General features: G+C 40.8%; 1 protein-coding gene across 1 annotated transcript in view; it reads left to right on the forward strand.

Annotated features, from left to right (window-relative positions):
- The first annotated feature begins 10357 nt into the window (after window positions 1-10357).
- JARID2 (jumonji and AT-rich interaction domain containing 2) overlaps window positions 10358-16096 on the forward strand; it is a 77815-nt gene continuing 72076 nt past the window's right edge. Inside the window, exon 1 of the mRNA XM_053466847.1 lies at window positions 10358-10994. Within this exon, the coding sequence (XP_053322822.1) occupies window positions 10950-10994 (45 nt within the window). The 5' untranslated portion in view covers window positions 10358-10949. The remainder of the gene's footprint in view (window positions 10995-16096) is intronic.

Raw genomic sequence — 16096 nt, forward strand, 5'->3', positions numbered from 1 at the left:
TTATCCAACTTTTCAGAAGAGTGGAGGCAACTCCATATTAGTCCCCGTGGTATTGGAATGGGATGTTTAACAAGCGTATATAGGAATGATGGTGAGGTGTCCACATACTTTTGGTCATATAGTTTAGCTTAGGTGAAGTATTGTCCTCCTTTGTACTAGCGAGCTATAAAGGGAATGAATACGTAACCAAGAGCTTCATAAAAAGAAGGTAGCTATTTTGTTAGATTTGTCAGCAAAAGGGGATCATTTGGGGCTTGTTAAGCATCAAGTGTTGGGATGTCATTTTTGATGGGCTTTTATGCATAGCACACAGTTTATCTGATTTGTCTTCTATGTCATATTGCTTCAGACACATCTAAAGTAAAATCCAGAGAGAGTTTCTATAAATACAGTAACACATTGTAACAAACAACTCTTTAAGTGCTTTTCCAGAAGTTAGTTTCATGGAAGAAGCCCAAGTTTAATACCTAGGATGAAAAGCAGTATCTGAAATATTAAGATCCTTTAATAACCTCACTTTGACACATGATAAGAGTCATATATACATCATTAATACATTCTGACTGCAGGCTGTCCTGAACAAAGTCATACTTGACTTTGTAAGTTTATCCAGTCAATGTAGTTATTGTGAAGTTATTACGCAAGCCCGCTGAGGCATGACATACCAAAATGACACCTGAGAGATAAGTTTACAGTTACAGACGTTTGGGAAATAGTAATTTATCCAAAAACAAAAATATGGGAAAGCTTGTAATAACGGGTTGGTATGGTATTACAATACAAACTCCATTATATTGTATGGTGCTTAGGTGTCTATGTTTTAATATAAGGTTCCTTACTGAGTATTGAAAGCTACAGTACATTTTTTAATTTAATGCCGTACACACCTAAACAATTAGATAGCATAAACTGCCTTGTAGTTATAGCACCTATGCATTTTGGAGGTATTGGCTATATGACTATGCTGAATATAAAACCAAGGACCAATTAAGGATTACCTCCTCGTTGTTATTACAATCTATTAACTGTGACAACCAGCAGTGCTTTTAGAGTAACTAAATAATGGACAAACTTCTTAAACTACACCTTGGAAGTAACATGCATTTAGATTACTCATAGTTCCATCTTAAGTACAACATCTTAAGTGCAACACTGCATTAAATGACTCATTTCTTTCAAATTAAAGAAATAATTACTTGTCATTAGTAATTATTCATACATAATTCCACATCAGTCATAATCCAAGTAATTCCTTTATGTTATGAAGCAACCCAGAGAAGAAATAAACTATGCAATAATTACTGAATGAACATGTTTACCAAGGCTTTTAAAAACAAATGATAATAGATGACTTTGGTGTTTGCCAGCGCTACTGATTCATTCTGTTCAACAACAAAAAAAAAAAGAGTAAATTAGGGAAGACTGGCAAATCAAAGGATTCAGAGATGGGATCAGAAGATATACAGATACTACCAAGACTCAGAGTTAAACTGACTAATTCTTTGCGGATTTAAATCCTTGCTTGCCTGTGCAGATCAAACATTGTCACCAGAGGCTATGGATGAAATGATTTCTAGTTTCAAAGGAAACCACTTTAAAAGAAATGTTGCTGATATATATAGGAACACTACATTTTGTCTTGGATTTCAAAAGTGTTTCCCAAATGAGTAATGATTTTGTCATCATGAGAGAGTATAGACATTAAACTAAATCAGTTCATGGACTGATCCTTACTCTGGAGAGAGTAATTGGGATCTCATCAGATATTGTCTAGAGGATGAAACAGCTGCACATGAGTGGTGGTCTGGTTTAATCCCTTCAGGACTGGGGGGTTACCATGTTTGCACTAAAGGAGCAGAGCTATTTTTCTGCTTTTGCTATGACTTTATTCTACTCTGATTGCCCACTAACTCATTTAGTGCGCCCCCACACATTATATATTGGTTTTTTTCAGCACAAGTATGGCTTTCTTTTGAAAAAATTATTATATATATATAAACCATCGTTTAGTCTAATAATGAGGGGAAAATTAGGGAAAAAAGGAGAAATCCTCACAGTTTCACCTATAAAACTATATATAACCAGTGCAAATAGAAAAAAAAAACTCCCAAAGTGTATTTATGTATTTGTCCTGTTTTTGGAAACACCACACATGCCTGGTATTTTCATTTATGCTGGTAAGTGATATGCTGGGAGTTGCGCCCCAATAGCGGCCAGAAAAAGAAAAACTGCTAAACAAAAGTATATATTTTTTGAAAGGTGACATCCCAAAGTATTTTACTAGGGGCATTTTAACACTTTTGATTTAACCATTTTAGCGCCAGTCTGTACTAAACATTGCAGTAAAATTTCATTTTTTTCCATTTTTAACAAACCCATTATATCCAAACGCAGTATTGTAGTAAATGTTTTTCCCTGGGAGAGGGGAAATTACTAAAACAACTTGTGATTTGTATTCAGAAACACCCCCCCCCACCGGAGTACAGGAATACCCCTCTTACATGGGTAGGGCATGTCTCTTTGGCACTGCGGGTTACAACTGGAACATGCGCATTTCATTCCTCAAACATGGAATTTTAACAGATCAGTTTGTTGGGTCCAGGTCTCATTTGAGACACAATAGAGGTCCCATATTTCATTTTAACCCCTAAAACTATATATTTCCAAAAACAAGACAGCTCAGGGAATCTAGTTAGGGCATATTGGCCTGTCCCATGGAGCTGATTCCACACCAGCCGTCCAAAGTTAGTCTAAAAAACTTTTCAGTTTCAACCATGTTTATTTTTCTGAGTGGATATGTGAACGAACAAAATAGGCCTTGATTTGTGTTCAGTACCCAGCCCCACCCCCCCGAGTGCAGCGATATCCCACATGCATGGGTAAGTCATGTTTCTCAGGCATTGTGGAGTCAAAACTGGAACATGCACAATTCAGTTTTCAAACTTTTTAATAATTTTTTATATTTACAGATGACTTCTAAGTGACAAGTTTAGGCCACTGACATTGATCTGGGAATAACTATGTATTTTTTTATTAATAATTTGTGTTTGGTTTTTTTGTCACTTTAAGTTTATTAGGTTTTACAAAGTCTGAAAGAAACACCACGAGTAACAAGTCGATGTAGAGCCAACATGTATATAAGACTATAGCAGTAACATAGTGTCACAGCCGGGAAATACCATACACAGAATATGGAACATACGGAATATAGTTACGACTCTAGGACACATAACAGTACATTAACTTGTAGTAACAACAGCCTAATACTATAACTGTTAATAACATAAGTAATTAATGCTACATTCCTTTACAGCTGGTAGTGATAAAAAAAGCACAGAGAATTAAAATGAGAGAGAGATTGGAAAAAAAGTGGTGAGAGGAAAGCAAAAGAGAAGGAAGGAAAGAGGGGAGAACACGAGTCTAATCCAGACCACTAACGGCCTTAATGTACCAAGGGGTTTGATGGTTACCCAGAATGAAACCTCTTGGAGTAAGATGAAATGTAGAGGCATAAAAGTCATCCCATCACTCCCACGTTAGTTGAAAGATACGAGAGGTATTCAGGGTTTTAAGCGAATATAAAACCTCCTGAATTGATGGGGGGGCTAGAGTTCTACTTCCTGGCAATACAGGTCTTCACTGCAATGAGAATGCGTACAAGTAGCTTTCTGTGAGGCGCAGGTATTTCTTCAGGAAAAATGTCAAGGAGTGTTACTTCAATCGACTTCTGAATAGTAGTGGGAATCAGGAGACCAATGAGATCAAAGATGTCTGCCCAATATCGTACAATATTTGTATTTTTTTTTTTATTACTTTAGATGAACCTCCTCTCTTTTAAGGGCGGGGTCATCGAGGGGTACCATAAAGATCAGATCACTCATATTGTCCAAGAGTGATCTGATCATCATCAACCCACTTTTAACTCACAGCAATTGACCTCGAAGCCCTATTGACTTTCAGGTCAGTGCTCTTGTTTTTTGTTTTTTTAACTCTTTCAATGCGGATGCTCAATAGGAGCACAGCATTGACTGATATTTAGTACCCACAAATAAATATTAACCCCTACAATGTCGCAGTCGTGTCATTGAAGGGTTTAAAGCTGCACGATGGAGTGATCAGGCAGCAGGGGAGGGTTGGGAAACCGAAGAAAATTCAGTCCCTGTCCTTGAAGTTGCAAGTTCTAAAGCTGCACTTCTGTGTCAAGTTGCCTCAGTATGTATGAATATATCGCTTCTCGGCCTTTTGATCCAGTGAGTACCTGTGAGAGAGGGTCTGTGAGAGCTTGGTCCTCAGGCCTTAGGCCTGGGATAGCATGAAGCCCCGAGGTTGCAATTTGTCCTCGGTGCTGCGCACTATGGTGTTTCTGTGAGGTTAAGCACACTTTACCTTTTTTTGCACAGGTTGGTAAGCACTTTTTGCACTTTGGACCCCTACATGCACTATTTATTTTTGTATATACTAGCCCCAGCCTTTTGGCTAAGTGTGCGGTGTTTATTGGTCAATTTTTTTTATCACACCAGCCTAAAGACTGGGGCTTCCATGGGGAGCACTTTTTTGTATATAGTCTTTGTCCACACGATTGCCCTGATTTTTTCAGAGCACGTGTGCTTTTTTTTCATTTTTTAATATTTATATTCAGTATTGTACACGTATTTGACACTTGAAAGTCAAGGCAGAGCCGGGTCCCGTTTTTCTGGTGAGGATGGGAGTTAGGTAGCTCTTTCCACCTTCCTCTAGCGACTGTTTCAGAAGATCCAGCCCTCTTGCAGGCCTTATGGACGGGGAGTGAAGGAAGGGGTCGAAAATTCTTCAGGAGCGCGACCACCAAAGAAGTTATAATCTTAATAAAGAAGGGGACCTGGTGTCCACTGCAGCCTTATGGCACTAGCCACTTTTGTTTTTCTTCACTGCGGAGCCACTGACCTTGGGGGTTCAATATATATATATATATATATATATATATATATATATATATATATATATATACTTTGTGGCTGCCCAGACATCACAGGATCAGCATCAGTCAGCTGCATACAATAAAGGTTAAGCTGAATTCCCTCTGCAGATAGAGAGAATAACACAGAGAAGGAAAATGCTTCCCATTAGCATAACACAAAGAGGGTAGGCACCCTTCTAATTGGATGATACCTTATGCCATGCCATTGGCCGCCTTAGGCCAGACCCTGGGGATTTCCATTAACACAGTCTTTGCTGCTCATTGGTTGTTATGTGTAAATACTTAGCATTTGTTTTTATGACAAATTTAAATGTTTATCTGTTCCTTTTCCCCTTAATTTAATGGGGATAAACACAATGTCCTTTCCTACACACTACACTTTGTACTGGCAGTTGTCTGCTTTACTAAGTGGGAAAGAAATCCATAACCGAAAATCCTGTCACTCCTGCGCTGATATTTCCAGAGGCTTGCAGAAGGCAGTTCCCAAAGGAACTGAGATAGCTGCTGGTTACGACAGCCAGGGGATCTCTGCTACAGACACCTGGTTCATATTACATTGGTGGCAGCAGTAGGGGCCTTCTTCAAGATCCACCAGGATCTGATCTTGTCAACATTATGGCCAAAGTACATCACCAGCTTAGTGTTGCTACCTGTCAGCGGCTGCTAACTGCAAGTAAGGAGATTGATCATTGAGAGCCTGTCTTTTTTTTGGCCAGACCCTTCCCCTAAGGTTGCTGGTTCGTTATGACTAGAGTATGCCCTTACAATAAGAAAAAAAGTCAGATTCTTATTTCTGGATAAAGGCCTGTCTCTCCTGGGCCTGGATAATACAACAGAGCTGGCAGTCAAGTATGGCGCACCAGCTAGACATGTGTTACCTGGAACATTTGCAGGATGTGTCTTTGCGAAGTCCATTGGGCCCGGAATCTGGGTGACCAAGCCTGGAGCAATGGGGTGAGATTAGTCAAGAGCTGGAGGGAAGGATGTGAGCCCACATGAGCGAATCCTCATAGAATAATACAGAGTCGGCAGACAATGAGACTTGGACCCAGCAAAGCGATCTGTCAAAATTCCAAGTTTTAAAACTGTAATGAGCATGTTCCAATTTTGGCCCAGCAATATCTGAAAAACACAATGGTACATGGCGATGGTACAGCATGAGTTCTATCATTATATAGTAAGCCAGACACAGAGGGTGGTGCAACATAACTTTCCACCAATACATATACTGAGCCAGACACAGACAGGGATACAACATAACTTCCACTGGCCAGGCACTGATTGTGGTATGCCATAACTGCCACTACTATACACTGAGCCAGACATTGCCAGTGGTGCAGCATAATTCCCATTACTATAAACTGAGACATTGATGGTGGTACAGCATAACTCCCACCACTAACTCCCAACACACATCTTATATTTCCTCATTCACGCTTCCCTTCAGTTTTTAGTCCTGTTTATTTCTCTCTGTCTTTTTTTTTTCTTCTGTCCACATCATATATTAACTTTCTTCTCTTGCATTCTCTCTCCCTTTTCTTTTTTGACTACCTCTTTCATCTCTAAACCTTATTTTCTCTCTCTTTTTATCCTCTCTTCTACCCTTATATCTTCCTCCCTCCTTTTCTTTCTTCACACATCACAACTTTCTCATGCCTACCATACCTCACTACCATCACACCTCACTCCAATGATACCCAGGCATCACATCTAGCCACCCAACCTCACTCTTATCACACCCAGGCATCACAGCTCACACCCATTATACCCACCTATCACACAATAAACCTCACTCCCATCAAAACCAGCAGAGCTAGGATCTCCAGCAGATACAAAAGGAGTGGGCAAGACCAGAAAAAGCAGGAACAGAAAGGATGGGGCGTGTCAGAGACACTTGGGGAAGCGCCTGGGAGAATGAAAGGTGGCAGTTGGCTAGATAGTCCCTCACCTGTTTCTTGATTCGTGCTGGCAGCTGAAGAGGGAACTTCTCCATTTTGAGGAAGCATTCTTCCTGCTACCCCATTGCAAAAAAATAAATATCAGCTATTTTACTCATTCTTGCACCGGCCTCAAAAGGCTGATTAGCGGTAGGGTGGCAACCTCATCTAGGGGTGTTGCTGAATACAGATCAAGAGCTCTTTTTGTACTTGAACATATCCTAGGAGAGAAATCAACTTAAATATTATAATGTGGTTGCAAAAATGAAAATAATCTTAATTTTACTGCTTTTGGCAGACTGGTGGTAAAATGGTTGAGTAAAGTGTTAAATGGACCCGAGTAAAATACTTTGGGTTGCCAACAATATATATTTTTGTTTAGCAGTTTGTTTATTTTTTCTAGTCGCTATTTAGGCTTCCGAGACACATCACGTTTCACTGGAAACAGTGATGCACAGCTTTCTTAATTTGTCTTGTAACTACCAAAATAAACATGAGGCATATGAGAAATCTCAAAAATCAGGACAAATGCCTAAATATATTTTGGGGTTTTCTTCATTTTGCACTAATATATAGTTTTTATAGGTGTCAAATGTGGCATTTCTTCATGGTTTTCCAAACTTTTTAGGTTTATGTTCTAATAAATGATGGTTTATATATTTATATATGGTTTCAAAAGAAAGGCCTACTTGTCCTGGAAAAAAACAATATAGAATCTGTGGTTTAACTAAATGAAGAGAGGAGGAAATCATGATTGAAAACAAGATAGCAAATGTGCAAAAAAAACCCAAGACACTTCAGTCCTTAAGGGTACAGAGAAAAAAAAAGTACTAAAGGGGTTGATGTTTCTGTGTAGTTTTTATGTGATTATACATTCCTAGTAAAGAGTAAAACTGTGATTATAAAAGTTAAATAACACTTTTCACCAGTTAATGTGGTGTTTCTGAAAAAAACATTGATAATACCCCCCAGCAATTTAAGCTTTATTGACATTGGCAAAATATCACAGCGTCAGTAAAGGACCTGTGCCAATAACGAATAAACTCTTATTTCTGCTGTGAAATGTTTGTTTATTCTAGTGACAGGGGTGGTTTGACAAGTGATCCAGGTTTCCATGTGTGCAGTAAACTTATCTTGTGGGAAAGTCTAATCTGTACATGATATGCTTAGTGACGCCCAAAGATAATTGACTTTTCATATAATGCAGCGTTGCCATCTTCCTGGACCAACCAAGTTTCCTATTAAAATGTATCACCTTGAACACCTTTTGTCATCCGGAGACATATCTGATCAGGTACAGCATTGCAGGACATTCTATATGTTAATATATGGAACACCTTCTGCAGCAAAACCCCTTTTTTATAAATAAAATGGGAAAAAACTCACATAGTTGGCTAATAAGACTTAAGTGCCAACCATGTGACTTTATGAAACACCGCCAGGCTTCTCACCTAGCGGCTCCATTCTTTAAGTGTGAGCAGAGGTAGTAGGATTTCTTGACCTAAGGTACACAAAACTTGAGAGGTAATTTGACAAGAACATTTAAGCACTGGGGCCTGGTAGGAAACAGTTAAGGTTAGGGGTCACCGTCTGAACAATGTTACTTGGTAAGAAAGCTGAAATTGTTTTCTAGAAGGCTGCTTCAAATAGGTAACTGTACAGGAAATGAGACTAATGCAGTCATCCCAAAGGAGTCATTCCCCTTTTGTATGTTATTCCTTTATCAGAATGTGTTTGTGGGCACGCTGGCTGATCCTCTGTGCGATTATAAGCAGGCTCGATGAATAATACATACATAAGGAAGGCTATAAACTCTGTTTGTCTGCTTTACGGTGTGCTAAGTTTACAGACAGCTTGCATGACCTCACACTACCTTAGCCAAGCTGTCCTGAGATGGCACTAGAACTACATAGCAGACACATAGCCGCCTGACGCGTGATTCGAGTCTCTCAGATGGCCCAATCGACACAGGCCTCTATCGCTGGCAGGATCAACTCTTTGCATTGCCCGCTCACAGGGGCTCCACCAGCGCCATTAATCGGTACACCGTAACTAACGCCCCTGTACACTATATACTATATTATACTTATTCACATACACCGAGCACGTCCTATCCACGCCCATACCGACCCAGTTTCCCTTTACAACCAATCGCTATCCTTTCTAGCATGCCCCAATTAAAGCGCGGCTTAGTTTGCGATGACAGAACAGTGAATGAGAGCTCAGCAACGATTGGCTAGCAAGAGCCAAACAGGTGACTTTTGCGCTGGAAAGCTGTGAAAATAATGTATACAAGCCGTGCAGAGATGGGCGGGATTATTACAATAAAATGGCTTTTCGCGTGGGTAAAGTTATATAATGCCCTAAAGACAGAAAACAAAAAAGTAAACGGCTTTAAATACTAAAACGATAATTTGTAAGCTACTACATGATGTAAAGGATATGGGCTATACCTTAAATACAGGTCGTATGAGGTATTACACAGGCGTTTTCAACTTGGTAAACATGCCTGCAGTACTGAAATACCCGGCTGGCTTAATGCTATTGATAAACGAAATAATGTCGTGTAACTACAACCGCCTGTATGTATAACCTAATTACACAGCAAAGTCACACCCGCCAACCAATAGCATACGTGGGAGGGCACCTCGTGTATATACAGCGAGGAGCCTCATGGGAGTTGTGGTTTTTAATGACGCTGTAGACGTGCACGTTACAGTGTTTCAACTACAACTCCCACAAAGCAGTGTCTGCATCGCGAAAAAGAAACTGCTTTTCGTACAAAACAATGTCCATGAATTCAAAATATTTACATATGAACCATAAGCAGTCTGCACAATATGAGGCGTCCAGTTTATGCGGATAATCAGTAGCACTGCAGAAATAAAATATTGACAGGTTACCTAAGGTAACATTAGCGAAAGGAGGCGGGCGGCATAAAATAAGGTTAGGGACTATTGCAATTTGGCACGCACGTCTCCAGGCGTAAATTTAAAGCCACACAACTTTACAATGCACTTCAAACAAAGATCTAAAATTAGGACACAGTTACAAATCGACAACCGTGTCGAAACAGTTCAAATTAAATAGATCCCTAGTGATATTAACCGGAAATTGGCACGATCAATGCCTTATTTATGCGCCAGGATATACCATATAGTGCTGGCATTTTAAGGCCGACACAATGGATGGCCATGCTGCCCCTTTAAATAGGCTTCTATATGGAGAGTCCTGTTATAATCCTGTGGTATTCAGTAACGAGCCCTTGCACATATACTTAAATACCTCATATATAGACTACATGGCTTCTATGGCTCAGATGTACCCCCATTAGCCTATGCAAGTGGGTTCTTGGGACCTCCCCGTGCCATGTGACGTGCTGACGAAGCTGTGACGTCAGAGGTCCTTTCTCTGCATGGGAACTAGACACCACCCTGCCTGCTGCTATTGGCTAATGGAAGCTGGGCAAAAAAAAGAGCTAGAAAGAGAGAGAGCGCTAGAGACACTCACACGGTGCAGACCTCACTGCTGGTGGAGTTCGCTCTGCTGCAGCTCAAACGTGACTTCCAACATTTGATTATTTTTTATTATTGTTATTATTATTATTGCTGTTATTTATGCACACTCCTATTTAAGTAAACAGAGCATACTCATGTGCAAGATGTAGCTATTGATCTCAAACTAAACAATGTTGCAATTGCATTTGTGATTGTGAATACAAACAATAACAAAAAAAGCACAGGGCGTCGTTTAGTATTGCGATTTTTTTTCTTCGTTTCCAAGAAGATTTTTTTTCCCCTACTATGATCGTTTTGTTAATGTAATTTTTTTTTTTGTATGCATCGGACGCCTTTTCGTTTCTCCCCGAAAGGAGGATTAGTTTCAAGGTGAATCTTTCGACCGAGAGTAAAAGAAAAAAAAAAACTCGGATTACCAGCTCTACCACTAAAACCAGCCAAAAAAATCAGGATATTTGGTTATCGCGATTTTGTGACGGGCCTTTATTAATTCATGAGGCAATTGTCGTCTTTTACGGACCCCATCTGGATATCAGAATGAGCAAGGAAAGGCCCAAGAGGAATATCATTCAGAAGAAATATGTAAGTACCGTATTCCGTGTTCTAGCACGATCTCAGGCGGACCTTTAAATGCAAGCGCTCACTTCTTCCCGATGCGCTTTTTATGTTTATTTTTCTCTGTAAAGGGAGTGGGGGTTTTTATTAACCATTCTGCTGCCGCTCCACACTGTCACCTTTAAATCTTAACATGATCCAGCAATCAAGGGGTTAGCCTCTCTTTCTGCCTATATACCACATATGACTGCGGTGGATTGTAAACGATGACCTCAAATGACACAAGCAGAAAACAGTTTAGATAGAAAAAGCGAGGCGATCGGATATTCCACATGACGCCCGCCACCCCACTCTCCACTTCTTCATTAGAATTGGCAACATTGTTGTCCTCACACCTCTCTCTGTTAGGGTTGGTGTCCACTTCGGTTTGAGGTGTAATGGCGATCTAAGTGTATGTGTGCAGCAGAGAAGCAGTGTGGGATCGGGTTACACACGGGCTCGTGTTTTAATCAGACAAGGGGTCGCATTTTTAAACGCTTGTGCATGTGGGTCACTTGATCATATCTGCCCCCCCTCTTTGTTTTGATCTAATGCCATCCGGTGTTGTAGTTATGTACTATGTTTGGAATAAAAGGCCGTTTCCGCCAGATAATAGCCAAGGTTTATGCATCGCGGGCCTTTGATGTATGGCTTGGCTAGAAAGAGAGACTCACACGCGATCTTAACTTGTCTTCCTTTGTCAAGCCGGATACTACTAGATTTAACCCCCTGAGGGCCGCGCTGGGCATTTAATGTTTTTTTACACGCCTCTCAAACACCCATAACGCCTTGTTTGTATTTTAGCTCCCTTTAAAATGAAAGATTGCATAAAAAATCCTGCTCCGGCTGTTTATTACACGGGTGTATAACAAGCAGGTCATTACATGGAGTTGGGAATTCAGCCGCATTGCAGTGGAATGGCTTTGCTAGCGAGGCTTATTTAGCAGTGATATTAGTTTTAATTGTTGTGATCCGCGTGTTTAGCTGCGGATTGCATTTTCCAAAAAAAAAAAAAATCTGCATTCCAAACAATGAAAACTTGTATTCGCTGCCTCCCCCCTTTTTTGATCAACTCGTGCCACCCCACAAGGAGTCGTGTCGCAGAGATTCTGCCTGGCAACATCTTGGCTCCCCTAAATGGGGGTGGTGTTTATTTTGAGGGGAGGGCTTGCACGAAGGTGTACCCGATGTGCATGTCTGCGCCGAGCACGATCTCAGCTCGTAAATCACTCCCTCCCATCCTCTTTTGCAACCCTAAGCATGGCTGCTGTCTGCTAGCCGGCTGCGCCCCCACCTTTCTTTCTCGCCCCCTCTCCATCCCAACCCTCCCTTGGTTTCAGCAGAGCAACAGGTTCGACTGCCTGGCTGCACCTTCTGGGCACGGAGGACTGCTGGCACAGTGACGTCACGACGTCCTGCTGAGCCGTGTGGCATCTCCTCGCTGCCCGTGGTGTGCATGCCATGCTGACGTCACATGTTAGGTCTGGAAGGAGGAGGATGGGCCTTGCTTTTAGCACGTCCCACTGTGGGCGGGCCGACTCAGATGTTCTCTTGGGAGAGTGGGAGTGGTGGCTTCAGTTTGTTTGAGTGGTGATGCTTACGTCACAGACACTCAGGCAGTGTAATGTCTTCTTGGGAAGGCGTGCTGCCTGTCATGTTCATGTCTCCTTCCTTACAGAATATGACGCCTCGCCTTGTTTACAGGTGTGTTGAGTGGCAGGGTTGCTGGCGAATGCTGTCTGTTGTAAATGTCCACATGGATGCTCTTATCCAATGGGATACATGTCGTTTATAGAAAAGCAGCCCTGCCTGAAGCCAGACACAATGGGCCATAATGCCAAAAGTGTATTTGGGGCAAAGTTCTAATGGAGCAGTTACCATGGAAACCAATAAAAAATGTTGTAGCTGTGGTAGAATATAGCCCAGACATATCAATATTATTGTATTTATGTGATGACAGACATGATGACCTGCATATGTGTGTTTATTTAATAATAATATTATGGAATTACTTTGGGGAAATATTCTCTAAACGAGTTTGTGGGAGAGTTGCAAATGCAGCTGGCTGACATCACTATGTATGTGGAAGAAGTTTAGGATGACTTAACCCTGGTGAGACTGTAATTCCAGACCTGATCCTAGCTAATGCATAGTTATCGATAAGGCAGTATGGCTTCCTAACTCACCTCCCTGACTTAGATATGTATTATGCCTATAATATGAGTATAAGCCTTCTTAATGCCCAATGTACTGTAGTTGGTTTGAAATTCCAGCTCCCCTCCCCCGTAAGTGAGGCAACCTTGTAGAGTCTGCACCCCATGGCTTAGAAGTGAGAAGCATTGACTTCAAGGTCACATCATCTTATACTAAGCTTTCTAGACTTTCAATGGGTAAACATCCAGAATGATAAACTGAACAATAATCTAGATATTTGATTGGCCATTTATTATTTGAACTAAATAATGTTCTTAATGAATGAATTAACTGTGACGCTTAATGCATATTATACAAAGTCACCACATTTCACTTTGTCTTTCACCCCACAAAATTAGCTATAAGTATACCAATTGCGATCTGGGATACAGCTTTGTATAAATGGCTATAAACTGGGCTGTTTGAGTAGAACACCAGCGACAGTTTGGATCCACAAGGGTTAAAGGGATGTGCTCCCTTTTTTTAACTTAAGTTTGTGAAAACAATGTTGAGATAGGACTGTTCATGATTGCCTAAATGTGTAAAGAAAGGTTTGCTGATCTTTTTAATGTGTTGAACTAAAGGTATCCAGATGGTAAGGACTCTGTATGGTGCCATTTGGAATGCCCAATGCTTTAGACTAGAGTAAGTTCTACTGGGTATTTAAATGGTTAACACTCGCCTATAACTGTTATAGCTGCGGGAAGCTGATTACCTGAGATTGTGTTTTGTTACTTAATGTTGAACAGTGTAGGTTTACAGGTTTATCTGATTATATCGGTGTCTTCTTATATATATCAAAAATAAAAGGTGACGGCTGTATCAAAATGGAGGCTGGAGAGCATTCATCATTCTGGCTCCGAATCTCTTGAACCTCTTTCAACTTTAGTCACATATGCTTTCTGTGATATCTTACAATGTTCCAGTACATTTTAATTTATTGTAATTTCTTATTAAAAAAAAAAAAAGACTTTCTGACGCAATAAACTCATTTCCAGTATGTTAGCATTAACATCCTCCTCTTTCTCTGTACCCTTTCCACTTCTCAGAAATCTTGCTATGAACCATCTTTGTATGTTGTTTCAAGCTCGGCATATTGTTCCTTAGTTTGCCTCCTTCAAGAGTTTCTTTTTTCCCCCCTTTTGTCTGTATTGCTTCTGCTGTGGTATTTTAGATTGCTTGCTTTTGTGTAGGTTAGTCATCTTCTCTGAGCATTTTCCTTTATTGCTGGCCGAAAGCAGCATAGCAACCATCCTCTGTTAATTCTTCCAGCTGTTCCATTATTCATTTTGCCTCTCCCTCCCCCATTCGCTTACTCTGCTAGACCTCTTATACTTGCACCTGCCTATTCCTGTGTCTGGTACTAGCGAGTGTTTTGGTGTGTGTGCGTCTGTGGTTTATTTGGGTATCTAATAATGAAATTAATTCAATGCCAATAACTTGGAGGCAGCCTCACAAAATGCAGAAAAAGCTCCAATCTTTCTTAGACCAAAACGTAGCGTTTGGTGTAATTAGGTTGGGCAATGCTTTTGGCTTGACCCAGCTTACTTCCACAGTTGCCTTCATCGCTTTTGGATGCCAGGATGTGACATCTGTTCAGCCGAACAGTTTCGCTCCACATCTATTCATTAATCAAAACTACTTTTAGGTTTTCAATAATTCTTTTGGAGAACGTTTTCCTCAGGGGATTTGAGATCAGAGACATATCTAATCGGCCTCCTTTGTTAAAGTTCCTTCTACTCATGCCACCCTGCTGCCTGAACTGGTCAGTTATGGTACTTCTTCAACTTGGGTAAGAGGAGTAATCCTGCAGATCCTTATTAAAGGTAGTATAACGGCTCCCACAGTATACACACAAGGTGAGATTCCACTACGTACACAGTGCTTGTTCTGTAAAGACTATCACACTCGATTACGACTGTTATGGTTAAACATGGCCTCTAGGCTGTTCGTCTGTACCTAGGTATTGTAAAGCTACATTTCCTTTAGTGATCATGATTACAATTTGTCAGTGGTTGACTATAAGGCTCTTTAAGTACTAATTATTTTAAGGGGAGAATCTTGGTAACCCACATACGTGTTTATCTTCTTGTCTTCTGCCCCAAAGGCATCTTACAGGGTGGGTGGAATGCGTTACTTAAGTGGATACATGTAGCTTACTGCGACTTTGTTTTCATGCCCGTGTTTTAATCCTAGATGACATCTGACTGAACCGTTTACCAGTAAACATTGCTGAACCCCGCCGTAAATCGTAAATGCACTGGGGTTGCTTGTACACATGCATGCTGAACTCCTGACTGAACCCAACAACTGGGGACAGATGCAGTAAATAGCCGAATTCTAGTGGTAGAATGTGTGGATCTGTTTGACGAACATACACTGGTATTTGCTGTATGGGTAGTAATTGGAGCAACAGCTGAAGTTCATGGTTTCTTTGACTGTAAAGCCTGCACATGGGTCTATATGTTACGTTTTTAGTGGGTCTTTGTATTTCACACGCAGTCTGCACGATGGCCACCTTTCATTACGAGAAGTACAAGTAAATTGTAGATAGGCCAAATGATTATTTGCTGTCAAAGTTTCTATATAAATAACCTCTATGCCAGTAGCAAATCCTGGTTAAGGGTGCCAAGTCTGGGAGCCCCTGGGCTGCTTTACATGCAGCGGTTAGGTTCCTTGGCATGCCACAGCTCAGAGATGTACCTTGAAACTGCCATATTTATTTTATGGAGGTTTTTGCAGACTGTTCAGCATGTCTTTAAGTAGTGGCACTAATGTAATATATCCCTTGTCTGTCTGCACGAAGCAGATGCACAGCAGAGATGATGATGTGGGAGGTATAAAGGAAGGCTGGAGGCCCTACTTTAGGTCAGACCTAGAATAGACATCCCTGTGAA

This window comes from Spea bombifrons, chromosome 5, assembly GCF_027358695.1.
Source record: "Spea bombifrons isolate aSpeBom1 chromosome 5, aSpeBom1.2.pri, whole genome shotgun sequence".
Classification (NCBI taxonomy): domain Eukaryota; kingdom Metazoa; phylum Chordata; class Amphibia; order Anura; family Pelobatidae; genus Spea; species Spea bombifrons.